Source organism: Ceratotherium simum, chromosome 7 (assembly GCF_057802395.1).
Source record: "Ceratotherium simum simum isolate JZ-2026a chromosome 7, ASM5780239v1, whole genome shotgun sequence".
Classification (NCBI taxonomy): Eukaryota; Metazoa; Chordata; class Mammalia; order Perissodactyla; family Rhinocerotidae; genus Ceratotherium; species Ceratotherium simum.
In genome coordinates, this window is record NC_141906.1 from 54433716 (window position 1) to 54461460 (window position 27745).

General features: G+C 38.1%; 1 protein-coding gene across 2 annotated transcripts; it reads left to right on the forward strand.

Annotated features, from left to right (window-relative positions):
* Nucleotides 1–678: 678 nt before the first annotated feature.
* Nucleotides 679–27656, forward strand: CFAP300 (cilia and flagella associated protein 300). 2 transcript variants are annotated; one of them, XM_004427407.3, is made up of 7 exons: nt 679–822; nt 1039–1120; nt 10596–10671; nt 17145–17311; nt 21055–21227; nt 26525–26591; nt 27433–27656. In XM_004427407.3, exons 1-7 carry the CDS (start codon nt 713–715, stop codon nt 27559–27561), a joined length of 804 nt encoding a protein of 267 aa, XP_004427464.1. In that variant the 5' UTR covers nt 679–712; the 3' UTR covers nt 27562–27656. The 2 variants fall into 2 exon arrangements, with proteins under 2 accessions (XP_004427464.1, XP_087290158.1); XM_087434032.1 differs by lacking the exon at nt 21055–21227.
* The last annotated feature ends 89 nt before the right edge of the window (nt 27657–27745 follow it).

Consider the following 27745-nt stretch of genomic DNA (forward strand, 5'->3'; position numbering starts at 1 on the left):
TCTTGATGACTAAGTTAGCAAAGAGGTAGAAAAGAACTATCCCCCCATTCTTAAACCCAGATATACTGCTATTAGACAAAACAAAACAACAACAAAAACGATAGATACAAAAGGTAATTTTCAATAGAAAATAAGAAATGTGTGTTTCTATTAAACAGTATGTTGTACTGTAGTGTGTATGGAAAAATTTTTTTAGCCTTCAGATGTAACTTTTAAAGAAAAAAAGAGCCAGATGGTAAAAAAGAATAGTTTCCCAAACAGTCATATAGACATTTGTCTTCCAAACTAGATAAACCTAATTAATTCAGAATAATTTTTTCTTCAGAAATGTTTGATCAAATTTAGATAATCTATAAATCCAAGATTACAGCGTTTGAGACTAGGAAATTATCCCGCTGAGTAATTAAGAGTTAATTTCAACAAGCATGTATTGGCCATTTTTCTCCATCCCCGACCCCTAATTCCAGAACCCCCCGGCCGGGTGCAGGAGTGTGAGTGTGCACCGACGGGAGGAGCAAGGGCACCTACCCTCGGAAAGCTGAGACTGATTTCCTCTGGGGGCTGAACCGTCCCGGCGGTGAGGCTAGACTACTCCGTCTGGGTCAACGCGTGGCCCCGCCCCGCTCCGCCCCGCCCCCGCAGCGTGGGGTCGGCCAGACGGCCGCCGCGTCTCTATGGAAACAGCCTCCACTTCGGCGCAGCCGGGAGCACGATGGCCGCGGGGGAGCCAGGGCGTTTGCGCGGCTACTACTTCAGGTTCCTGCCTCAGAGACCCTTCCAGTCTCTGAGCACCCAGGAGACCGCCAGCCGGCTCCGCCAGTGGTGAGGGGCCGAGGGTCCGGGAAAGGAGAGCCCCTCGGCCTTCGCGGCTGTGGCGGCGCGGGCCGGGCGTCGAGGCGGCCCGGGCAGGCCCGTCCTGAGCGAACCCCCGAGGCCCCAGTGGCACGGGCGCGGGGGCGGATTCCGTGGGTGGGACCCACGGCATGTGCGCTCCGAGGGTGCTGGCCCCAGGCTGACACTTGTTCTCCTCTGCCCCAGGTCCATGCTGGGCAGAATCAAGGCGCAGGCGTTCGGGTTTGACCAGACGTTTCAGGCCTATCGGAAGGATGATTTCGTTATGGTTGGTATGGGGGTTGTCGAGTTCCTTGGGTCTCTGCTTATTTTACACTTTTTCCCACTTCGGCGTGTATTCTTCTGAACACGCCATGCCTTAGTGACGTCGTTTTCTTGGAGTTTGAAAATAATAAAAGGTGTAAATGATAAGTTTTAAGGGAGGGGGGAGGGCGAAAGGGATAATTCGGCACATGTGTGTGGTGATGGGTTGTAATTAGTATTTGGATGGTGAACATGAGGTAATCTATGCAGAAATAGAAGTATAATGATGTACACATGAAATTTATACAATGTTATAAACCAATGTTACTGCAATAAATAAAAAATTAAAAATTTTAAAATAAATAAATAAAAGCAAAAAAAAAAAAAAAGGTACTTTTACATTTCCCGTCGCCAAAATTAGCTCTTCTTCGGTATCCTGCCATAGAGAACTTCAATTTTAGAAAGTCAGTCTCTCTAGAAAACTAGTCTGTCTTTTTTAATAGGCACACCTCATTTTTGAATATTATTGCCCAGCTTTATCACCCAGCTTTATTTACTAGGCTTCACTTAAAATTACTTTTGGTTGTTTCTCGAAATCAAACCTACCCTGTGAGAACAGGCTCAGACAGCATTTCCAAATGAGGAATTCCAAAACAAGTTTTAAGCAATGGCAGAGTTATTTGGAATAAGCCTTTAGCTGCTAGGGGTGACTAATTTGAAAAGGGAAAATCTCACTTGAAAGTACAAGTTCTGGTGTGTTAGTTATAATTCTGTCACGTTAATATTTTAAATCCTGGGTTTTTTTCTTCTCAGTCAAATGGAAAATACTGTTATGGTCTGTGTTATCTTTGCCATCCATGACTTTCAGGCATTGACTTTATAGTTAGCATAGTTTACTTACTCATTCACAACCACTTCCAGAGGGCCTATCATGTGCTAAGAATTCTGCCAAGTGCTGGGGATACAAGAAGAAACAAGACAGACAGGAGCCTGGCTTTCAAGGATCTTACAGGCCAGTGGCAAGACTGCCAATAAACAAAAACATCAGATCATCTCATATAGGGTGATAAGTGCGGTGAAGAAAATAATAACCTAATTAATAAACCAGAATATTTACTGTGAGCGTATATTACTTTCCCAGAGCTGCTGTGGCAAAGTACTGCAAACTGGGTGACTTAAAACAACAGAAATTTATTGTCTCACAGTTTTGGAGGCCAGAAGTGCAAAATGAAGATGTCAGCAGGGTTACGTTCCCTATGAAATCTGTAGGGAAGAATCCTTCCTTACCTCTTCCTATCTTCTAGCGGTTGCCAGCAATCCTTGGTGCTCCTTGGCTTGCAGCAGGAAGTCACAGTTCCTTAGCCTTCTCTTATGTGTCCATATCAGTGTGTCTTCTCTTTTTATAAGAACACCGGCGATACTGAATTAAGGGCCCACTCTACTCCAGTATAACTTCACCTTAACTAATTACAGCTGCACCGACCCTGTTTCCAACTAAGATCACTTGCAGAGATTCTGGGAAGGACATGAATTTTAGGGAGGACACTATTCAACCCTTAACAGAGGGTAAATTGGTAAATGTCTATTTTCCTTTCCCTAAGATAGTGTTATAATGTTAATATAATGGAATGCTACTGATGATGACATTTCTCAAATATTCAGGGTTAAATTTTTATAGTTGTTTATATTTTTCATTTGTACCAGTACTGGCTCTCAAATTAATAGTAATTTAAAAAAAAAAAAAAGAGAGGACCAGAATTTTAATTCACTGAATTTGAGTGCTGTAAATGTTTTTAATATGTCATTTATTCAGTGAATATTTGTTGAATACTTACTGTGTCCCCGGGTCCCCGGGGGGGCAAGGGGGGATGGTTTAAAAAGATGGAGAGACGTGATCCCAGCTTGTGAGGGATGTACAGTTTTGGAAGCAAGAAATGTAAAACATTCTCTACAATAAAATAATTGCTATAATGGAGGATATATAGGGGGCCCTAGGCACGGGGAAAAAGATCACCTGGTAGAGGGGCATTGGTGTTGGGAAGAATTTCATGGAGGAGGGTGTAGAATTAATTTGGGTTGTTCAGTAGACACAGAGTTCTTCAGCAGATTCAAGATTCGTCCATAAAGCACAACAAATTTCCATAATATCAGACAATTTTTTTCTAACTAGTTTTCAAGATCTTCATATTTATTTATCCTAATTTTTTTCCTGTGGTAGACAGTATTACTCCCATACTTCAGTTTAAAGAAATGTCCTCATACGATCATTATTTTTATTCATGTAAGTAATTTGGAGGAAATAAAGCATTGTGGCTCAGAGCATGGCCCAGAAGGGAATTTACCTTGAAGCTAATGAGTTCCTGGAGCTCCTCACTTGCAGAAGCCCCTTCCAAGGAACTCTGAGAGACTCTACAGTATGTTCACATGGTCATGAGTTTTTGAAATTTTTCAAAAATAGATATTTTTGTATTATTAGAGCTCCTAAAATTGTATAAGCTTAAGGCCCTACAAAACCTGGATCTTCCCCTGATTTGGCCTCTAGTAGCTGTCTGTGTTCAGATTCCAACTTGGCCACTTACAAACTATATGACATTAAGCAAATTACTTAACCTCCCTCAGCCTCCGTTTACTTTGCTGCAAAATGGTCACAGTGCTTGACATAATAAGTATTTTTGAATACGAAAATAATGCTGAATATCTGATGGATTGTTATAAAGATTAAATGAAATAAGATATTTAAAATATTTAGCAAAATGCCTGGGTCATAATGTGCTATTATTGGAACATTTGTATAGTACTTTACAAAGTGTTTTTCTTTAGCAGTAGTGACTCGTGTGCCAGATTTAGATTTCAGCACTTTTTATACATATATCACTAATCTTTACAACAAAGTTTGGTGTTTTTGATTCCCATTTTACAGCTGAGGAAACTGAAGCTCAGAATGGTTAAATAATTTGTGTAAGAATGCCCAGCAAATGCAGAAGCCAAAGCTTTTGACTCAAACTTCCATGTCGTTTCTACCACAAAAACTCATAACTAAACGAAGAGTATTGCTTAAATTAGAAATCTAGGGCTGGCCCTGTGGCTTAGCGGTTAAGTGCTCATGCTCCGCTGCTGGTGGCCCACGGTTCGGATCCCGGGCTCGCACCGAGGCACCGCTTCTCCGGCCATGCTGGGGCCGCGTCCCACATACAGCAACTAGAAGGATGTGCGACTATGACATACAACTATCTACTGGGGCTTTGGGGGAAAAAATAAAAAAAAAATAAAAAAATACAACTGGAATCCAGAAAGAGGGCAAAATAAATCCATGCTCTGTCTTTAAAAAAAAAAAAAAAAAGAAATCTAGGGGCCGGCCCCGTGGCTTAGCGGTTAAGTGTGCGCACTCCGCTGCTGGCGGCCCGGGTTCGGATCCCCGGCGAGCACCGACACACTGCCTCTCCGGCCATGCTGAGGCCGCGTCCCACATACAGCAACTAGAATGGATGTGCAACTACGACATACAACTATCTACTGGGGCTTTGGGGGAAAAATAAATAAATAAAATCTTTAAAAAAAAAAAAAATACTTATAAAAAAAAGAAATCTAGATTTTGAATTTTCCCTTTTAATTTAAAAACAAATTATGTTCCAAAAATTCATTTGTGAGGTAGTAAATGGTTAGAAGGAAGGAAGGAAGGAAACATTCATCCAGCAAACATTTCTTTAGTTCCTAGGGCTGTACAGTGGAACAAGACACAGTTAAAGAGGGGAACAGCCAAAAATTCCCTTGTAGAATGAGAAGTGATATAAACATACCATATGCACAAGGTACTGTGATGGTACAAAAGAGAAAGTGATTGTTTTTGACTGAGATGGTCAGAGAAGGGTTTACAAAAGACAAGCCACTTGAGCTAGGGCCTGAAAGATGAGTAGGAGTTTGTCAGGTAGACAAAGTGGGGGGATAATGTTAGATGGGTAGGACAATATTTTAGAAGACCTTTTGTGCCATGCAAAGAAGTTTGGGCTTTATTTAGCTAACGAGTCACTGAAATGATTTCAGCAAGACAGTAAAATTCAAAATACTGAGATCACCTTGGCAGAAGTGTGGAGGGTGAATTGTTAGGACTGAGTCTTGAAGCAGTGAGACCAAGTTGGAAACTGTTGTTCTCCAGAAAGTATATGGTGATGTCCTGAATTAAGACAGTAATACCGGATGGCCTGGAAAGATGGTTATGAGAAAGGCAGTACTGAAGGACTGAAAGGTTATTGACAGGGAGACATGTAGGATGACTAAGTTTCTGATTTGGTTGACTAGAGTGGCAGGTGATGCCATTTAATACATAGAAAATGCAAAAGAATAAACAAGGAAAATGAGTTCAGTTTTAAGTATGCTAAATTTGAGGTGCATCCAAGTGGCAATATCCTAGATAGTTGAATATAAGATCTCACTTTGATTCTCGAGAGAGAGCTCTGGACTCAGTATATAGTGTTGGCATCCTCACCATGAGACTAAGGATAATGAGGGGAATCTTCCACATAAACTGCAAGGAAGCTCCTTAATTTACAGAGCTCTCCTGTCTGCACAACACTTTTGCTTACATCTCATGGCCACATACCACGGAGACTAGGAAGTACAGACTTTTGGCTGAGCATATTGCTATTGCTGTTCCAAGTAAAATTGGGATTACTTAAAGAAGAAAGAGAATTGATAGAGGGTCAGAAACCAGCAGTCTGATATGGTCAAATATCTACCTATATTTCATATGTGTGGCATATAATAGACATACATTTAAAATTATACAGTATATAAAATAATGTTATTTTAGAAATACTTTTTGCACTCACATTTTATGAAACAAGTTTATTCAAATATTCACATGCATTTTGACATCAATATCTTTGTTATCACTGTAACTAGTTTATGAATCATCTAAAATTTTTCTGAAGCACATCAGCTTTCCTAAAGTTATTTGAGACACAGAGAATCCCTTCTAATGCCTCGCTGGAAATTCTATAACAAACCCAAAATACCATTTGCATACATTAGGGTAGAGTTATTTGGTTTTTTTTTTAAAAAAAAATTCATTCTTTAGGTGTATAGTTGTAATCTCAATAACATAATTATCGTATCGCTTTATTTGAGGGGCTTTTATGAAGACTTATTTCCGTTGGCTCCAGGTCAATTCACTGCAGGCGACTTAGCCTAGTTCCATTTATAATGACACCTAAAATATAATTACTAAATCTGAATTAAATTTCCTCTTTTCCTGATTCTTTCAAAAGACTTCTAAAAAGCATTCAAAACCAGTATTAATTCAGGTTAATTCCGGCTTACATGTCTTTTCAAAATGTACTTTACATAAATTAAAATAGTTGCGTGAATACTCTTTAGTTTGAAAGACTTTGTAAAGTTATAATGCACTTTCCTTTTTTTCTGAGGGAATTCTGAGTAATTTGGGGGAAAACTTACTTTTTTTGTAATTGGGCATATGTGATACCTGTAAAGTGTGTACCTTTCTCCTCCACCACTAGAATGTAAACTCCATGGGAACAGGGACTTTGTCTTGGTTGGCATAATGTAGACGTTCACAAATACTTGTTGAATGTATTAATCTTCACCCCACACACCTGATCATCTTCACTGTTCCCTTTCTTATTAAATACCATTCATTCTGTCTGTTTCTTCATGCAAAAATTCCAGGAGTCATCTTTGATTCCTCCTTCTCCCTTTTCCCTTTCTCCTAAATATTTATTGAATCCATCCACTTCTCTACCTCCCCGCTTGCTATCATCTTGACTGATGTGAACAGCAGATCTTCTTGGTTTGCAGCAGTACCCTCCCTCCTAACCAATCTCTTTACAGCCTTTCAGTTTGTTCTTTACACTACAGCCAGAATGAACTTTAAAAAGTGACTCTCCCATCTTTCCTCTGCTTAAATCCCTTCAGTGTCTTCCTACTGCCCTTAGGTCAAAATACTGACCAATCTGGATCTATCTTAGATCAAGATCAAAATTTTTGACTTGACCTACAAGGTCCAGTTTAACTCCCCAACATCATCTGACCGTTGCCCCTTCAACTCTGGTCATACTAAAGAAACCTCATTACTTTCCTTGAATGGGATGCCCCCTCCTTCCTCACCTTGCAACTTTAAACTTGCCATTTTTCTCCACCTTAAAAAATAGTCTTGGGGCTGGCCCCATGGCCTAGTGGTTAGGTTTGGCATGCTCTGCTTGGGTGGCCTGGGTTCGGTTCCACTGGTCAGTGGCCGTGTTGTGGCGGTGACCCACATACAAAATAGAGGAAGATGGGCACAGATGTTAGCTCAGGGTGAATCTTCCTGACCAAAAAAAAAATAGTCTTTCCCGTGTCATCCTGGAACCAGCTCAAGAAAGCCTGACTGCTAAATTTTCAAGAATCTTTGCTGGTTGTTAAACTATTGGCATCTTGAAATCCACCGTGGAAATTGGCAAATGCTACAAATTAGGGCTTTTGGGGGAGGGAGGGGTGTCAGTTGTTAAGCATTTACCAGTATACCCGTTTGCCCAGCTAACTCCTACTTACCTTTCAAATCGAAACGTAAATGTTCTCTCTGCAGTAACCTTTCTGCACGACACCATTAGATTAGATATGCCTGTTATGTACTTCAATAACACCCTGCACTTCTTCACAATACTCGTGGCATAGTACTTAATATCACCCCGTTTAGTCTGTGAACTCCTTGAGGGCAGGGACTGTGTCCATTTGATTTTGGAATTATGAAGTCAGGTGTCCTTTTAGTTGAGTGATGGGAGTAGGAACCAGGTACAGAAGAATAACTGGTAGACAGAGAAGTGAAACAGGTAGGTTCCTCTTTCAAGAAGCTATTTAGGAAAAGAGTGATAGCTTGAAGGGAATGTCAAAATAAGAGATATGTTTATTGCAACAATCTAAACCATAGAGAACAATTCATAGAGTCAACAATCTTTACCAATGTAGTCCTACTTCCTACCCTCTCAACCCCCCTCTTCCCACAAGCCCACAACCACCACTTCTGAGGTAACTATTGTTAATGGTTTGGTATATATTCTTCCATACTTTTCTTTAAATGTTCATCTGAATAGACAGAAGTTTTGTTTTGTTTTATCATACACATTACTCTTAAAATATTCTTTTTCTACTCAAAATATTCATGGTTTTTCTTCAAGGTCAATACAGTGGATGTTTATTGAGTAACTGCTATATGCCAAGCTCTGTTCTAGGCCATGGGGATATAGCAGTGAATAAAAAAAACAAGGCCCCTACTCTTATGGAGCTTACATTCTGTTCTGATACTTTCTTTTTTTTCTTTATTTTATTGAGGTCATAATAGTTTATAAAGTTGTGAAATTTCAGTTGTACATTGTTTTCCAGTCATCATGTACATATGCCCCTTTACCCCTTATGCCTACCCCCTCAACCCCTTTCCTCTCTGGTAACCCCTAATCTGTTCTCTTTGTCCATGAGTGAAATCAGGCGGTGTTTTTCTTTCTCTGTCTGGCTTATTTTGCTTAACATAATACCCTCAGGGTCCATCCATGTTGTTTCAAATGGGACGATTTTGTCTTTTTTATGGCTGAGTAGTATTCCATTGTAATACTTTCTTTTTAATAACTGCATACTGTCTAGTGTAGATGTATTTTATTCAACCATTCTTCTATTGATGGACATTGAAGTTGTTTCCATGTTTTGACACTACAAAAAACACTATAAAAAATTCTTTATACATAAAGCTTATCTACTTGGTGGTTTCATTTCTGTGGGACATTTACCCAAAAGTGAAATTTGTTGGATCATAAGATATACATTTTTGGGCGAGAGGGGTGAGGAAGATTAGCCCTGAGCTAACATCTGTTGCCAATCCTCCTCTTTTTGCTGAGGAAGATTGGCCCTGGGCTAACATTCGTGCACATCTTCCTCTACTTTAATATGGGACGCCGCCACAGCCTGGCTTGACATACGGTGCGTTGGTCCACACCCGGGATCCAAACCGGCAAACCCTGCGTCACTGAAGCAGAGCATGCAAACTTAACTGCTACGCCACCGGGCCGGCCCCAAGATATGCATGTTTTTAATGTACAAGATAATATGTAGTTACTTTCCCAAAATGTTGTAAAAATTCACTCTCCCATGAGCAGTGTGTGACAGTGCATATCTTCTGGTACTCTCACCAAAAGTTACCAGTCTTTTTAAATCTTGCCAATGTAATGAGTGAAAGTGATATCTTCTGGGTTTTATTTTCATTTCTCTCACTGCTCTTGAAGCTGAGTATCTTATCGTAAGTTTATTGGCTATTTGTATTTTTTACATGACTTTTTGTATCTTTTGGCCATGTTTAGATCATGTCAGGTTTCTTTTTATCATAAATATTGGGCTTTTTTTTAAACCATTGGGGATGTCAACTCCCCTCACCTTTTTTAAATCATATTTGTTGCGAATATTTCCTCCCGGTCTGTTGTTTTTCTTTTCTTTTATTGCTTATCATGGGCATCATTATGTTTTCTGACTGCCCAGCACTTTTTGAACATATGTGTGATTTGGGGCTTATTTCCACCGTTCATTTTTAGGAAGTCCAAAGATGAACCCAAAACACTTGCCTCTTTTGTACTCAGAGCACAAAGCTGGGATCTAAGTTTACCAATCAACTTATCAGTGCAGGACTGGGATTTCAAAGTTGAGCAACTTAAGCAAAGAGATGCACACAGAATCCATTTCACTGGCAAAGGTGGTGGCAGAGGCATTCAGCTTTTGGGCAGGGAAGGCTTGGCACAGCAGTGCCCTTGGTGGGGAAGGGATGGTGGAAGCTTCTTTTACTGCTTGATGGGGCTACAGCCAAGATGATTGTTTCCTTATCAGGGCAGTTCTACGTATGATTTTGGATTGTTCCCGGGGCCAGCCTTTGGCCTGATTCTCTCCACCTCCTGAAAATTATGTGGACTACCTGAGATACTTTAATAAGTTTCTCTTCTGATCTTTTCAGCCAGGGTCAGCTGCTGGTGCTTAGAATTAAAACTCTGACTACTTTATTTTCTTTTGCCATGCAGAAAATTTTCAATTTTAGTAAGTCAGATCTATCCCTTTTCTATATGCCCCTTGGGTAGAATTAAATTGGTGATTGCTTTTAGATTTAGATCTAGTTAGGGGGAGTGGGAGTGGTGATTACTAAGACAATTAATTGGGAAAATAAGATTGAAGGAAAACAAAATTTTCAATTATCGTATAACCTCCTACTTTTCACTATAAATCATTATTTTCTATTTATTAAATTAAGTCTCAAAGATATCTGTACTTGAACATACAGTGTTGTTTGTGCTGTTCCAACTTGAAGGTAACAAAACTTCATTTCTTTGTAAAACATTTCTTACTTAGGCATTTTACCAATTTAAAATTATTCTTCTCCAATTTGAGTTAAATGAGGTTTTACCATAGTTATTTTAGAAGTTAATTCTTGTTATTGCTCATAATAAAGTCTCTAACTTGTTCCCCTCCAATTTGTATTTTAGGCTTTTTTCAAAGACCCAAATGTCATTCCCAATTTGAAGTTACTTTCAGAGTCTTCTGGACAGTGGATTACATTAGGTAAATAAAATTTATTTTCATCTTATCCGATGACTATTTTACTATTATGACAAAATTTTGCCTCAGGAATTTTCATTATTAAAATACAAATTATGAATAATGACTCATTTGTTTGATAACATCAAAGTCAAGTATGATCAGCTGTGCCAGGCCTGCCCTGTGTCTTTCTCTTGGAAGTCCACAGCTACTATCTTGGCTTAGTACACAAGAGCAATTTTTATCCCTTTTCATTCATTTGTAAAGTACTTATTATGCATCTTCCGTGGACTCTGCCAGATGCAAGGAACATTAATAAGGTGAATAAGTAAAAGTCTGTACTCAAGGAACTCATTGATATGTAAAAAATATATATGCACAGGTACTACCATAGCAGTGGGAGCAAAAGGAGTGGAGGTGGTCAGTTCCACCCAGGGAGAGAGGGTCAGGTGAGATTCCGCTGCTGTGAGGATGCTGGGGCAGACTCTCAGTTGGGGCAGGGGAATGGATTTCTGTCAAAGGAAGCAGCCAACATGGAACATTCTTTACAAATAGTAATATATTAAACTATGGAGGAGAGAGTCTGAAATTCTCAAAAGGAGAACTTTATATATATAATATTTTCATAGTACATTGAAACACAGCTAGAAATCTTTAAAGAAAATTGTGCAAACTCTTAAACACTTAATAACACTCAAATCTCTTAAAGAACTCTCTGGTCAAGGAATAAATTAGAGAGTTAATAGAAGACTATTTTGAAAACAAAAACATGAACACTGTATTCTAAATTTTAGATTGAGGCCTCAGAACAATAGAACAAATCTTCATTCCTTTTAGAAGGAGAATCTGCTTGGTAATGTGGATTTGTGCTCTAGCAAATGCAAGTTGGTTTTAAATCAGATGGGATTGTTTTGTTAAATTCTTATATTGCATTTTCATGGAATTCTAGTAGTCTTACACAAAAATATCTTAAAGTATTAGGCAAGAACAAGATTACAAACAGTTCATGATGTTAGACTTAGTAGGTCAGATTTTACTGCTTTTGGCTAAAGATTACTGCAAAATTTATAGCACAAAAAGCTGATACAGCGTGATCTTTAGACTACTTACAAAGTTAAACTGAGTATCTGAGCAAATATGTTTACCAATTCAAAATCTTCAAAAGGAAATAATCAGAGCCATGTATCACAGTGTTTATAAAACTTGTTTACAGTAACTTCAGTCAATTCATTTACAAAAAAATCAGGTTCTTTAAGGGGCCGTCCCAGTGACAAAGCAGTTAAGTTTGCGTGTTCCGCTTCGGCAGCCCAGGGTTTGCTGGTTCGGATCCTGGGTGCAGACCTAGTCACCGCTTATCAAGCCATGCTGAGGCGGCGTCCGGTATAGAAGAGCTACAACTCTACAACTATGATACACAACTATGTACTGGGGCTTTGGGGAGAAAAAAAAGAAACAGAGGAAGATTGGCAACAGATGTTAGTGCAGGGCCAATCTCCCTCAAAAAAAAAAATAAGGTTCTTTGAAATAAGTGTTCAACTTTCCCCCATATTGGTACATACTTCACAAAACAGCACTGACTTTTTTATGATTTTTAAAAAGGCATTGCAAAGAGAGAGGTTCTAAAATTGCACATGTACCTGACAGAATCATTTAGAAGTACTCTGAAAAATAGGCAGAAGAGGTAGACAGCACTGCATTTCAGAAGCCGAAGTTTCTAGTGGTTTGCTAGCACTCTTCTGTTAGCTTGTTTTTATCTCCTTCTATTTGCTTTTCTTCTTTTTCTTATATATCAGACATCATCTCTCTAATTTTCCCTTGGGGGCCTTTATAAGCAAAAGAAACAGCTTTCAAAAATGAGAGAAAAGACATTCTTCTAACAAGCAAACCAGTTTTAAAGAGAGTGATGATGGAACCTCCTTCGCTACTGTTTGCACTGCCTAGATTGCTAGTTGTTGGTGCTGCTTCGCCCTCTCAGCCAGTTGCCATAGCTGCCTTTGTTTAGACACACTTTGCCATTTTTTTGGCTGACATATGGATGCTTCCTATGTGCTCAGCTAAGGGCATTATTCACATTACTTCCTTTAATTCTCAGCTCTGGAGAGGTATTATTATATATTTTTATCTCACAAATGAGAAGTCAGAGGCATGAGCTAAGTAATTGGTACAGTTTTACACAGCTGGGCTGGTAGAGTTGAGATTCAAATCCAGGCTCCAGAATTCAACACCGTGACCACTATACCATTCTGACTCTGCCACTTCCACGTTAACAAGGTTGCCAGAAAAGTACCAACCTGAACACCAAATAAAAAGGAGATACCCAGTGTATTATAAAGCTAGTATCGGGGGAAAAAACAACACATTCATAACTTTCTGTGTGATCATAGTGATGCATTATATATCTTATAAATAGTTCAGATATAATTTAACCAAATTCCTCCATAACAGATGCATGTGCTGTGGACTGAGCTGTGTCCCCCCCAGATTCTTATGTTGAAGCCTTAGCCTCCAATATGATGGTATTTGGAGATGAGGCCTTTGGGAGATAATCAGGTTTAGATAAGGTCTTGAGGGGCACTCGTGATGGTATTAGTGCCCTTATAAGAGCAGGAGGAGATACCAGAGCTCTCTGCCACGTGCAGACTCAGCTAGAAGGCAGCTACTTGCAAGCCAGGAAGAGTCCTCACCAGGAACCAAATCAGCCAGCACCTTGATCTTGGACTTCCCAACCTCCAGAACTGTAAGAAATAAACGTCTGTTGTTTAAACCACCCAGTCTGTGGTATTTTGTGATAACAGTTCGAGTAGACTTATACAAATTTTGGTTCTGAGAAGTGGTGTGCTCCTGTAACAAATACCTAAAAATATGGAAGTGGCTTTTTTTTTTTAATAGCACTCCCCCTTAGAGTTGCTATGAGGATTAAATGAGGTAATACTTTTTTTTTTGAGGAAGATTGGCCCTGTGCTAGCATCTGTTGCCAATCTTCCTTTTTCTTTTTTCTCCCCAAAGTCCCAGTACATAGTTGTGTATCATAGTTGTAGAGCTGTAGCTCTTCTATGTGGGACGCTGCCTCAGCCTGGCTTGATGAGCGGTGACTAGGTGTGCACCCAGGATCCGAACCGGCAAACCCTGGGCCGTCAAAGCGAAACTCATGAACTTAACTGCTGCGCCACCAGGCTGGCCCCATGGAAGTGGCTTTGAAACTGTTTAATGGTTATAGGCTGGAAGAGTTTTGAAGTGCATGCTAGAAATATGAATGTTAAGGTTGATTCTGGTAAGGTCTCAAAGAGAAAGGAGGAGCATGTTATTGGAAACGAGGAAAGGCAATCCTTGTCATCAAATGGCAGAGAACTTTACCAACTGTGTTCTAATGTTTTATGGAAGGTAGAACTTGCAAGTGATAAAATTGGATATTTAGGTGTGGAAATTTCTAAACAAAATGATGAAGAAGAGGGTTGGCTCCTCTTGAATGCTTCTAATAAAATATGAAAGGAAAGAGATGAATTGAAGAAGGAATTGTTAAGCAAAAAGGAACCAGAATTTGAAGATTTGGAAAATTCTCAGCCTATCCATCTTGCAAAAAATAAGAAAGCTTGTTCTGAAGAAAACACTAAGAGTATGGCTGAGCAACCATTTGATAACTTATGGACCTAATCAGCCATTTCAGCAGAAGCCAGGAATAGAGATGGGACGGTAATAGCAAAGATGCTGCCAGTTGGAACTAAAGGGGACAGAAAAATATGAGACGAAATGAAAGCTGTCAGACTTCCTAGATTTTACAGGACCAGACCATAGAGCATTCAGCTGCAAACATACTCTATTCTTCAAGTAAAGAGAATTACTGAGAAGGCAATTCAGAGATCATCAGGGCCACCCCCTCAGTTTCAGTACCACACTGTGCCTTTTGGGGAGAACCACGGAGGCGGGGCCGCCACCCCAGTGGATCTGAAAGGCAGAGCACTGAACCAAAGAGGGTTATTCTTGAAGCTTAAAATCTAATGGAATTTGTGTTGCTAGATTTTAAGTTTGCTTGGGACCATCACCCCTTCTTTCCCACTTCTCCCTTTTGGAATGGAAATATCTATCTTTTGCCTGTCTCACCATTGTATTTTGTTTTTTTGTTTGTTTTTGTTTTTTTTTAAGATTTTATTTATTTATTTTTTCCCCCCAAAGCCCCAGTAGATAGTTGTACGTCACAGTTGCACAGCCTTCTAGTTGCTGTATGTGGGACGCGGCCTCAGCATGGCCGGAGATGCGGTGCATCAGTGCGCGCCCAGGATCTGAACCCAGGCTGCCAGCAGCGGAGCGTGCGCACTTAACCGCTAAGCCATGGGGCCGGCCCTCACCATTGTATTTTGGAAGCATGTGACTTGTCTGGTTTCACAGGTTCATAGCTGGAGAGGGGTTTTTGCCTCAGGATGAATTGTACCTCAAGTCTCACCCATATCTGATTTAGATGTTATTTAGATGAGATTTTGGACTGTAGACTTTAGAGTTGACGCTGGAATGAGTTAAGACTTTTGGGTCTGTTGGGATAGAATAAATGTATTTTGCATGTGAGAAGGACATGAATTTGGGAGCCCAGGGGCAAAATGCTATGGACTCAATTACATCCCTTCAAAATTCATATATTGAAGTCCTAACCCCACCCGTGATCTCATCTAACCCTAATTACTTCCCAAAGACCCCATCTCCAAATACCATCACATTGGGGGTTTAGGGCCTCAACATATGAATTTTGGAGGGACACAATTCAGTCCGTAGCAAATGCTATTTGTATGTCTCAGATTAAGTGGTTTGAATTTAGTTATCTTCTCTCACCATCCAAACCCTCCTGCTGCTTCCCATATCAGAGCTAGAGTGAATTTATTAAAATGGCATGTTGCCCAATGTCAATCCCTCATCCTGTGGCTACCAATCCATCTTTGAAGACTGTATGGCCCTACACTGCTCTTGTTCTTTGGTCTTTCAATATTGCTCAGACCTACTCTATCATTTTCTGTGGTATTCTTTTCGCTTTAATCCCCCAGAGGATTTTGCCTCTGAAACAAAAGGAGCTTTTCTTAGCAGCATATCTTTGAAATTACTGAGGCATACGCAGTTCCTGGCTCCAGGCATCCTTCTTGCCTCCACACTAGCCCAGCTCAGGATCAGAACAAGAGCAACAGGTCCCAGCAGGACTCTAGGTGGACAGCCAGAGGGAAAAAGTGCAGATAATTGCCAGTATTACTCTTCTCAAGCTCAAGCTACTTCTCAGGTCAAAGACCCAGCAAATATACTGGGGGGAGGACACACCAAGGGCCACCATACCTAGGTCACAGTCTCCCTAGAACTTTGAAAAAAGAACACTACCCCTTTATGTTTGAGTGAGTGTGTGTGTATGTGGGTGCATAAGAGAGAGAAATTAAGTGACTCATTGAGCCAATAATGAAAATATTCACTTTAATCTTTATGTCTTTCTATAATTTAATAGAAGCTCTAGTAACAGAAAATCCATTCCTGAAAGACACATTCAGGAAATAAGTCTGGGGTGGGGGAAGGAGTGGGAGGGGGAGGAACTAGAGCTGCAAGAGAAAAATAGACAAAACACCATGATTTCAAGTTTCTCTAATTCCAAACTTGTGATAACTTGATTAGGGTCTGACCTGGAAATTTACCTTGACTTGGAAAACCTTTTTTTATAATAAACACTGTAAATGAGATCACAACAGAGAAATTTCTAAAGAGAGAGAAACATTTTCAAGATACCCTCAAGGACTTTAGAAACACTCATTACTTACATTAATTAAAATTTTTGAAATATGAGGTATCAAGCATTAAGCATAATACAAATCCAGTCATATAAAGCAATTCCTATACTTTTATAGGCAATTCTGATATATGCATTAAAACTGATCTAAGAACGTCCTACTACACAAAAAAGTGTATTTTGCAAGGCCGGCCCTGTGGCTTAGCGGTTAAGTGCGCACACTCTGCTACTGGCGGCCCAGGTTCGGATCCCGGGCGCGCACCGACGCACCGCTTCTCCAGCCATGCTGAGGCCGTGTCCCACATACAGCAACTAGAAGGATGTGCAACTATGACGTACAACTATCTACTGGGGCTTTGGGGGGAAAAAAAGGAGGAGGATTGGCAATAGATGTTAGCTCAGAGCCGGTCTTCATCAGCAAAAAGAGGAGGATTAGCGTGGATGTTAGCTCAGGGCCAATCTTCCTCACACACACACACACAAAAATGTATTTTGCATTTTCAAGTACTTTCTAATCTATATATCCTTCATGTAGGCCTGAAATGGTGAAATTTTGTTATAAACTTTTAATGATTAATAAAATGAACAAGCTGCAAAATAAGAATTTAATAAAATCCTAAACTAATTTGTCTTTTAAATATATCAAAACATCATATTTGGTTACTTCTTAGAATCTCTGCATAGTGACATTTGTTTTGGAAATAATGTAAATTAATTTTTATAACTCTATTTATAAAATATCTTTTTTCAGGAACCGAAGTGGAAAGAATTGAAGCTATAAACGTTCCTTGTACACAGCTTTCAATGTCATTTTTCAGTCGGTTATATGATGAAGATATTGTACGAGACAATGGACATATTGTTAAATGTTTAGATTCTTTTTGTGATCCCTTTCTTATTTCTGATGAGTTACGAAAAGTAAGTACAGGATTTTAAAATTTCACAATAGAATTTTATTTTAGGAAATGCTTAATGTGAAAACCTTTTGTCTGCCTAAAACCCATAAAATACCTCTTATCAATGAATAATGATCAGTAATAATTATTACATTGGTAGATTTCTTCCTGGGTGGGACTTTTACTGTCAACTTACTTATTTGCGTATTTCAGTAGTTCTCAACAGGGTACTATTTACATCTAACAGGTAGAGGCCAGGGATGCTGCTAAACATTATACAGTGCACAGGACAGCCCCTTACAATAAAGTTAGCTAGCCCAAAATGTCAGTAGTGCTAAGGTAGAGAAACCCTGGCCTATTTGATTGGTGGCTATTTTTCTTCAATATGGGGCTCTTAAACATATTCTTAACATATTCTTAAATAATATTTAATTAATTTATTATTTATTAAATTAAATATTCTTAAAAAATATTTAAAAACATCTATGGAGTACAAGAATCTTTTAATCTCACTGCTGATATGAAAAAAGCCATTTGATTAAGTTAATTTTTGTTTTAGTGAGAGGTGTACTGAACTTGGAATCAGAAGACATGCATTATTTACCTAATTCCTGATTTTTTATTAACAAGATAAAAATAACCTTAGGCAAATCATTTAATATCTTGAACCTCAAGATCTTAACTGTACAATATGGAAATTAAAATGCCCATTCTACCTTCTTCTTGAAATTGTTGAGAAAGTGAACTGAGAAAGCATTTAAATGCACTTTGTAAAAGTATGAAATGCTGTTAAAATAGATATATTATTAGTATTTTAATTATTGAGAAAGAGTATTTACAAAGTGGTTAAAAATTAGGGCTTTGGTATCAAGTAGACATAGGTTCAAATCCACACTCTGCCGCTTAATAACTGTGATACTTAACCTCTCTAAGCATCAGTTTCTTCATCTATAAAATAGGAATAATTTAAGAATTGCGTGAGATTATGTATTTAAAGTGCTTAGCACAATGCCTGGCACTTAGTAAGCTTTCAATAATATTAGCGACTGCTACTAATTACTATTATTTTTCTACGTTAAGGGAGAAGGGAGATACACAAGTCTAATGTATTGCAAATCCAGATAGAAATGAACTAGGGAAGCTACTGATGCACTGTTCTAGACGTAGGAATCTTGTCTGTAAGAGACCAGGAGGCATCCCAGCCAGGCAGTACATTTCTCTACACTAGGATAATACCTAAAAGAACTGTTAGTTTAAGAAGAAAATAGGGGCCGGCCCCGTGGCTTAGTGGTTAAATGCGCGTGCTCCGCTGCTGGCGGCCCGGGTTCGGATCCCGGGCGTGCACAGACACACCGCTTGTCCGGCCAGGCTGAGGTGGTGTCCCACATACAGCAACTAGAAGGAGGTGCAACTATGACATACAACTATCTACTGGGGCTTTGGGGGAAAAAAATAAATAAGTAAGGCAAACCTGCATCTGGATGGCTCCAAAGCCTTTATAAAAAAAAAAAAAGAAGAAGAAAATAAAATTAACTAATTGAGAATACCCAAACTCATGCAATTGAATGGAACTATATGTAGTTTGCTCGTTAGTTAAGTGAAGTATCTTTATATGTAACACAAGATAATATGAATACTCTACAGTGGGGATCTGATATTAATTTCTACTCCTCCTTACCAAGGATTGGAAGTTAACATTCAGAAAGTGTCTGGTCTAGTCTGGGTTTCCCTCCTTTGGGGTACTACTAATCTCAGCTCTTCTCTCTTGTCACTGATTAGTGCTGGCACACTTAGCTCTTTGTCTCAAGGCCTTTATCCCTAATTTCGGAGAGTTCACCATCTCTTCTCCAGAGAGACCTGCAGCAATGGACTTTTTAAAAGGAGGATTTGCTTTCCAACAGAATACTCTGCAAAACTGCTTGCTGCTGCCTGTCTTATTTATTGCCATGAATAGATCTCTATTCAGGATGTGCGGGGACTTGGGGTTTTCCTGCTAGTTGCCTGTATGTTTTGCTCTTTTGTTCTTTACCCCTCTGTGGCAACAGGGAGGGTATTAATTTGGTTGCTTTCTGGCTGAAAAAAATAAATAACTTCGAGCTTTAGCCTGAACTAGAAAGGACCCCCCATTGTGCAGCAGCACAGATTCTGTTGGCACACTGTGTAATGTAAGTACTGATAATAACCTCCTTCCTGACTGTGGCTCAGAAGTTTGACTCATTAACCATTGCATACCTACTTTTTGAGGGCTACACAACTAAACAGATCTGTATGTGAATGGAGAGGGAGATCAGCCATGTTGTTATTGGCTTTGACATTGTTCTGACATTCATTCCAAAATTTTTTTAATTATTGTAATTTTTAAATTGCACAGCCTAATCAGTTCAATATATGAGTGCTCGTGTAAGGCGTGTGTTAACTGTTCATTCCTAAGGGCTTTAGTCACTCTTATATTAAGCCAGATCTTTAGGTAGCTGCAAACTTGGGCTTCAATATCACATCATTTTCTTACGGGGGTGGTGGGGAGAGAGGGGGGGAGATGTGCAAGTGTTACGTGTGGCACACCCAGAGAGCAATAAACTATGGACCACTTCCCCTAACCTGACTTTTACTATATATAACTTTGGCTTTCATCAAGTTGTTATAAGTAAACTGTATATAGACAACATCATAGAGTTTATTATTTTTAAGTGCCTCTTATATAATGACCTTGTGATGAATTTTCCTTTGAGATTGGGGTAAATAAAATGTTAAGCTTAATAAGTTTTCCTAATTAAGTGTACTTCTTGCTATTAGACAGTAATTGTTGTATAATTCATATTTCCCTGCTTTACCTATGGTAGTGCTAAGTGTAATGCACAATTTTTGTAGCTTTTTTCCATGTAGAGTTCCTTATGTGTATTTATTTTCTCTTCCCACTTTATTTCTTGGTTACAGTTTTTTGTCTTTTATTATTTTTATCTTACTGTATCTATATTTTATTGTTAGCTATTTCACATCCTTTTTTAAAGTAGGTGGGGTATAAACAATTCAATAAAAGAAATATATGTTATAGCATACATTCATCACCTTGTTCATGTCCACCACAGTCAACAAATTAATCAGTTATCTGTAATGCCCAATAATATAAGAAAATCCCACACATCAGACCTAGTCAGTCTGTTTTCTGAAGGAGATAGCAAGGTCTCAAGAGAGCAAGAGTCAATGTAAATTGGTGATGTGTAAGGTGATATTAGAGGAGAGCAGGAAAAGGAGAGGTGGTTATGAGTCTCCAATTACCTGAATAGTTCAAAATAGAGTAATTGTGGGGGTAAGGTAAGTAGTGACCCAACCACTATAAGGTGAGAGAGCTTAGAAAAGGAGCATTTCTGTTTAGCCTCTGGATAGAAGCAAAGACTAGAGACCTTATGGGATGGAGAAGTTTCTCTATTTATTAATGCTTCTATTGTTTCCAAATAAGATTTTGGTGCTAACACTGCCATAGCACTAAAACAATTACTAAAGATAAAAACTAGAAGAAAGAAAGAAAGCAGAAGAAGAAAAGGCTTAGTTTTAGATTTATTCCTTTCATTGAATGTCACTACCGAATGATAAAATGGAGGGAAAATAATTGCAGGTCTCACAGGTTAGTCTCTCCAGTTGCCTCAAGATTGGTTCTTTAAATACGTCTAAGATTATTTGTAAATATATAAATTGAAACTCTTGAAAACATAAACATTAGAACCTCAAATTATGTTACATTAAGATGAATTTTATCATCTTACATAGGTTTTGCTAGTGGAAGACTCAGAAAAATATGAAGTATTCAGCCAATCAGATAGAGAAGAGTTCCTGTTTTGTCTTTTCAAACATCTTTGCCTTGGTGGAGCCCTTTGTCAGTATGAAGATGTGCTTAATCCGTACCTGGAAACAACAAAGCTTATCTATAAGGATCTAGTGAGGTAAAGTTGCTAGATTACAATATGGAAATCTCTGGTTAATAAATTATTTGTTTAATATGGTGGGATTACCCAGCATCTGTTTGTGGTCATATTAACAACCAAAGTGTCTCAAAATAGCACCACCACCCAGACACCCTTCTCATAGCCTCCTTCTCTTCCAGGCTAGAAAATTTCTAGATTTCCCTGCCCCTCTTTTAGTCCTCAGTCCCCTCATTCTTCGTCTGCCTCTTTTCTTTGTTTCCTCATTCAGACCTGTCACCCACTCTATCCCTGGTTAGCAGCTGCCGTCTTCCGGGTCTCCTTTGTTCCCTAGGCCCTCCTTTTAAATCTCAAAGGAACATGAGATCCCTCAGGATGTTTGAATTTGCTTGACTAATAGTAATAAATGATAGTAAGAAAAATGTATTACCTTTGTTCTGAAGAGGTGGAAGAATTTTCATCTAGGTGTTATCTTTACCTCTTCAAATTAATCCCAAAGCTATACAGTTTGTTTTACGTATTCTAGTAGGTTTTTTTTTTCCTTCTTGAAGATCAAATGAGGATGAAAATTTTACAAATCTTTTATTTATACTTTTATTTTAACTGAAGTGAAGAATCTTTGCTTGGGTTTTTAAATAATGATGATATTGGATCATCTTTATAGGCAAAGGGAATAGGAACAAGTAAAAGCAAAGGGTGCCAGAGTTTAGTTATAAAATTTTACCTTACTAGGAAAACAAAAGAATTAGCTTCTCATCGGACTCTTGATTGTTACATTACTTATATTCAACACCTCAATTCTCATATTCATTCCATGTGTCATTATAGCTGTACAATAAGCTGCATGATTTAGTTATTTTATTTAGTTTATTTCTGATACGGTTTTAAAAACAGAAAAGTTTTTCTATAATCTGTCTCTGATTTTAATGAAAATGTCATTGTGTCAATACATAAAGACTGTTGGAAGAGATGTTAGAAACAGAATTTCAGAAAAAGCATACATGTACTTTCATCACACCTTCTGTCCTTATCATTTGCAGCTCATGAAAACATACGAGACTGCTTCTAGCACTCCCCCTAGATACTCCTCGGTATACCGTAGATACACACACACAGACACGCACACACACATGCGCGCGTGCGCGCACATGTACACACGCTACTGCCACCAGTGTGGCACAAGAACCTGTTGAATTCCTCACTACCATGTGCTATGGAGGAGGAGATTCTATTGGAGATATTTGAATTAGAAGTAACTTTAGAACCTAAACATTGAAGAAACTGCTGTTTTTCCCAACATTCCCTTCCCTGGATTCTCACCTGTGATTCTCTTCTATACTTTTTGGGGTGCTAAGAAAAAGTATGACTCAAAGAGTAGTAGCCACTCATATAATGAGTAGCCAAAATTCATGACATCTTACAGAAAGAATAGGAATTGTGTCCATGGAATCATCACTTAATCAGGCAACAGCAAGTTTTAATATTGTGCCCAGAACTCTGCCATGCTCTAAAGAAACTACAAGAGGAGCGTTAGACAGCCTTTGACCCTAAGGAAATTACAACAAACTAACATACTAAATAACAGTAAAGTAATTGTTTAAAATCTTTTGTAAGTAAAACTTTTTATATAATCAAATGTTCAGTTATTTATAGGCAGTTGTTTACAGCTCTTTATACTGTAATAAATACCCCAGAAGTTCAAAAGAAGAAATTGTCAGTGTGAATGTGAGCAGTCAGGGAAGTCTTGATGGATTGGAGTCTACAAGGACCAGCAAAGAGAAGAGCAGTCTGTTCCCAGTTCAGAGGAGGTACATCACAAGTCTGTCATTTTAGGGAAGGCTGGGAAGACCAGCCCAATTACAGCATTGCTTTTCTTTGAGAACCACTAAATATTTCTCTCAATGATCCAAGTTTAAGCATGCTTATGAATTTCTTTGCTGAATGAGGAAGTGATATGAACTTGTTTTCCCAAAGCAACTTTAGTAGAAAATTATAATTAGAATAAATATTTGCTTAGGATGGCTTAGGTGCCAACACAAAGCAATTGAATGGATTAAATGATCTCAGAATGCCTTAAGAGCTATGTTGGTTGGCTTATCACATGTACTATATGTGACTTTTCTAGTATTAATCATGCAGATTTGGGTCAGATGCTGTGTCATTTGGGTAAGGTAAAGATAGGGTGGATCAACAGAGCAATTATCGAGTAATAAGTCAGTAGAGTTGGGGCTGGCCCCGTGGCTTAGTGGTTAAGTGAGCGCGCTCCACTGCTGGCGACCCGGGTTCGGATCCCGGGCTCGCACCGACGCGCTGCTTCTCTGGCCATGCTGAGGCCGCGTCCCACATACAGCAACTAGAAGGATGTGCAGCTATGACACACAACTATCTACTGGGGCTTTGGGGGAAAAAATAAATAAATAAAATCTTTAAAAAAAAAAAAAAAAAAAGTCAGTAGAGGAAGCAGATAAACTAATCCATTCTAGCAAAGAAGTCCATCCCTTATGTTTGTAGATGTTAAGGGCTCATTACAGAGGCTGATTTTAGGAGTCTCTGGCTCAAACAAAAGGGTAAAAACAAGTCCTATAAAATACACCTTTTAAATCACGTAGTTGTTTCATTACATTTCAAAAACGTCTATGCAGAAATAATTCTATAGTTACTAATGGTGCCTGTATCTTTTCTACTTTAGACATTAAACACGTGCTCTTGTCAAAGTTTTTGGAAAGGTTCCCCAAACTACATATCTGCCACAGATGTGAAGTTTTATGATTTGAACTGAAAGGCTTAGATTATGACCTTCAGGTGCTAATTAAGTAGTGGGATCCTTGTTTCTTAAAATGAGCAGTTACCTAGAATGGTCTGTACATCATGAGATTTAGAAGTCATATGGGACCAATCCTCAGAAATTAGCACAAATGATATTGATAGGCAACCATTCATTATATTATTTTATTTCTAAACCATTAATATAATCACACTTTTAAAAAGAACTATATGGAAATTGTGTTCCAGCATCCTTAAAAACCATGGTTACCTGGAGAGTACGTTAGTGACTGCCAAAAAGTCTGATACAGTGCAATTATTAGTGGAACTCGCAGACATTAATGAATACCACTTTATATTTCCTTCTCTTTTTTTCTTAAGAGAGATAGGACAGGTGATACTGTACTTTACTTGACCTATAAAAATTATACAAATTACATTAGAGATATTTTATTATTTTTTTTTCAATTCCCCCCCCCCCCCAAAGCCCCAGTAGATAGTTGTATGTAATAGTTGCACAGCCTTCTAGTTGCTGTATGTGGGACGTGGCCTCATCGTGGCCGGAGAAGCGGTGCGTCGGTGCCCGCCCGGGATCCGAACCCGGGCCGCCAGCAGCAGAGCGCGCGCACTTAACCGCTAAGCCACGGGGCCGGCCCAGAGATATTTTAAAGTAAGAGTAATACAGGATCAGAGATAATAAAATGGAATAATATGATTTATTTCTATTAGGAACCAACTTCTAGTAATGTATAAATGGTAGTTTCTTTTTTAACTAATACACTTATGGTACATGTTAATATGTGTTAAGTGATTGCTAAAGGAAGCATCAAATACTAAATTTTCCTCTGTTTAATAAGTACAAACTTTTACAAGGGTTTTTTTTTAGATATTTTTTAATTGAAGGGTAATTTACATACAGTAAAGTTAACAAATCATAGTGTACCTTTGGCTTGGTGAATTTTTGTATATGTTTACACCCATATAACCACCTCCAGATGAGATTTAAAATTAGATATAACCATAGATATGTTCTGTATTTTGATCTGGGTGGTTATATAGGTGTATACAAATGTTTTATATGTAGTGGTTATAGTCATCCCTTGGATAGGCACAAAATTTTATATGTAGTCTTCAACTTTTAAGCAATATATCTTAGGTATTAGAGAAATAAAAGAAAATGACCTCAACCTCAGTCATAGAAATATATGGAAATCAATTTAATTGCATGATTCCTGGGTTTAAATCTGAACGAAATGTTTTAGAGATGAAAACTGCCTAAGAATCTTGAACCCTGAAATGGCTTAGGTCTGGCCATCTCCAATAGGTGCACAAGCTCACACACACACACACACACACACACACACACACACCTCCCTCCCACAGAGTCCCCTTTCTTCTTCCTCCTCCTCTTTCTCTCCCCATTACTTTACATACACACGCACTCCCACAAAGTCCACCTTCTTCTTCCTCCTCCCCTCTCTCTCCCCATTACTTATACATATGTAGTGAAGGAGAAGCAATGCTTTCACCTGATAAAGTGAAGAAGAGGGATATCTTCCTGTAAATTTAACCTTCACATATCACACATGAATAATACCTTTGATGCATATATATTTATAGAGTGTGAGGTGTAGGGAATGAAAACTGGACTCTGTCACCTACATTCTATTCCCAGAAATGCCACTTTTAGTTGGAATGTCTTAAATATGTCCTCTAACTCCTCTAGTTCTGTTGTCTATAAAACTGGCAAAATAAGGCCTATCTCATTGAGTTGCGTGATCTTTATATGAGGTCAAGTATATAAAGGTATTTTGCAGATTGTAAAGCATTATAAATATGTGTATGTGTGTGTATATATATATAGGTTAATATATAAATATATATCTGTAGCTTATTTCCTCAATCCTCAGTTTGCTTCCTTGTTATATATTGCCATAGGTTATCTTTTGAGGGGAGAGTAACTGAAAGAGAGCTCCTGAGAGAAAATGATTTTAATATGATATAGTTTAGTAATACATAATTTAACAAATTGTTTTCATATACATTATCCCACTTAATTCTCATATAATCCTAAAAGGAACCGTATTATGCCCAGTTTATATATGAGAAAATTGAGGTTCAGAAAGGTTAATCTTGCCCAAAGTGAAATAACAAATCAGTGGCAGAACTGGCATTTATGTTTAGCTTGTTTAGTTCTCTAGTTTAGTATGCTTTTATCTACTCCTTACACCTATCTACAGTTCAATCTGACTTATACCAATTTCTGTTTTTCCAATAATTGTCTCTGGCCCGGGAGTCATTTCATCATCTGAGTCTCAAACTGACTCAAACCTTCTAACTGTAAAATTCAGCTTTCTGCAATTTCAGTTCAGTTGACCTTGCCCCATGTTTGGATGACACCGCGGATGCCACGCTTTTCAAACCACTTTAGTTGGATATTATATATTTCCATGTTATATATGAATAAGAACACCTGAATACTAAAAGGAGTATTTTAAATTTATTATGCCGATGCTTGTTATATTTAAAATGTACCCTTTTCTCCCCTATTTTAGTGTTCGAAAGAATCCTCAAACCAAGAAAATACAAATTACCTCTTCTGTCTTTAAAGTTACAGCATATGTAAGTGTTGAGGGGAAATTTGCAACCAGTCAATTTAATTACTTATTACTGATAGAGTTGTTAAAACTGGAGTTAGCAACTAGGACGATGTTATGCCTTGAAGAAAAGATGAGGATATTTAAGTTTTTTTTTAAATTAAAAGTTGATAAGGTATACTTTTATTTTGAAAACAGTATGAACTTTTCCCCCCAGCTTCCTTTCTGTCGTCCGTGTCTAATAATAGTCATTACTTATTTTAGAACTAAAACTGTGACTCAGATGGAGTAGAACACAGTTCTCTAGTCTGTCAAACCGTAATTTATAGGGCAAATAAAAAAGAATGTCATAAATGTCTTTACATCACAGAATCTGATACTTGAATTTTAGTATCGTACAAAAGATTATTAATATGAAGCAGTTTCTAAGTATCTTCATTTAATAACTTAACAAATATTTACTGATTATCTACTGAGTATCAGCTACTGAGCTGGGCTAGGGCACAGTGATAAAAGAAACATCGTTCTTGCCCTCTTGTATGGAACATGTTCTAAAAGAAAGCAAAGATAGAAGGAAATTGCAAAACAGAAATTTTGCAATATTAGCACTTTTTTAAAGGATAAGATATCCTTTTGGACTATAAATTCCTTAAGAATTGTGCATGTTTGTATAGTACATATGTATTGTTAACACAATAGACTGTACTGTCAATAAATATTTAAAAATATTAGTTAACTTCTAATTTATTGTCAAAGATTTTAGGTATGTTTAATGACATTTTAACAGAACATATATAATAGCTAAATATGTTGGTTATTATTTAAATGTAGTTGTATACTAAATAATTCAGCTTTATCTTTTTCAGGATTCTGTTGGTATGTGCTACCCTTCAACAAAGAGTCATGAACAGACATTTTCTTACTTTATTGTGGATCCTATCAAGCGTCATGTTCATGTTTTATACCACTGTTATGGTGTGGGAGAAATGTCTTAACAATGTTCTTTCAGATTATCTATACTTATTTTTTTTATTTACCAATTTTTTATTTTAATACTGATTTATAGATAAACATTTACTTTGCAAGTTAATTCAAGTAAAGTGCGAAGAACCTGCTTACAGCAGAAGAAAACCAACACTAAGATGCTTTTTTTCAAATTTGTCTGGAATACTAACATGG

What these genes read in the sequence shown, in the direction of transcription:
- CFAP300 (XM_004427407.3), top strand. Translation starts at nt 713, where the DNA reads ATGGCCGCGGGGGAGCCAGGGCGTTTGCGCGGCTACTACTTCAGGTTC. An exon ending in GCCAGCCGGCTCCGCCAGTG is followed by an intron (nt 823 to 1,038) that starts GTGAGGGGCCGA and finishes CCTCTGCCCCAG; the next exon opens with GTCCATGCTGGGCAGAATCA. An exon ending in TCTTTAAAGTTACAGCATAT is followed by an intron (nt 26,592 to 27,432) that starts GTAAGTGTTGAG and finishes TATCTTTTTCAG; the next exon opens with GATTCTGTTGGTATGTGCTA.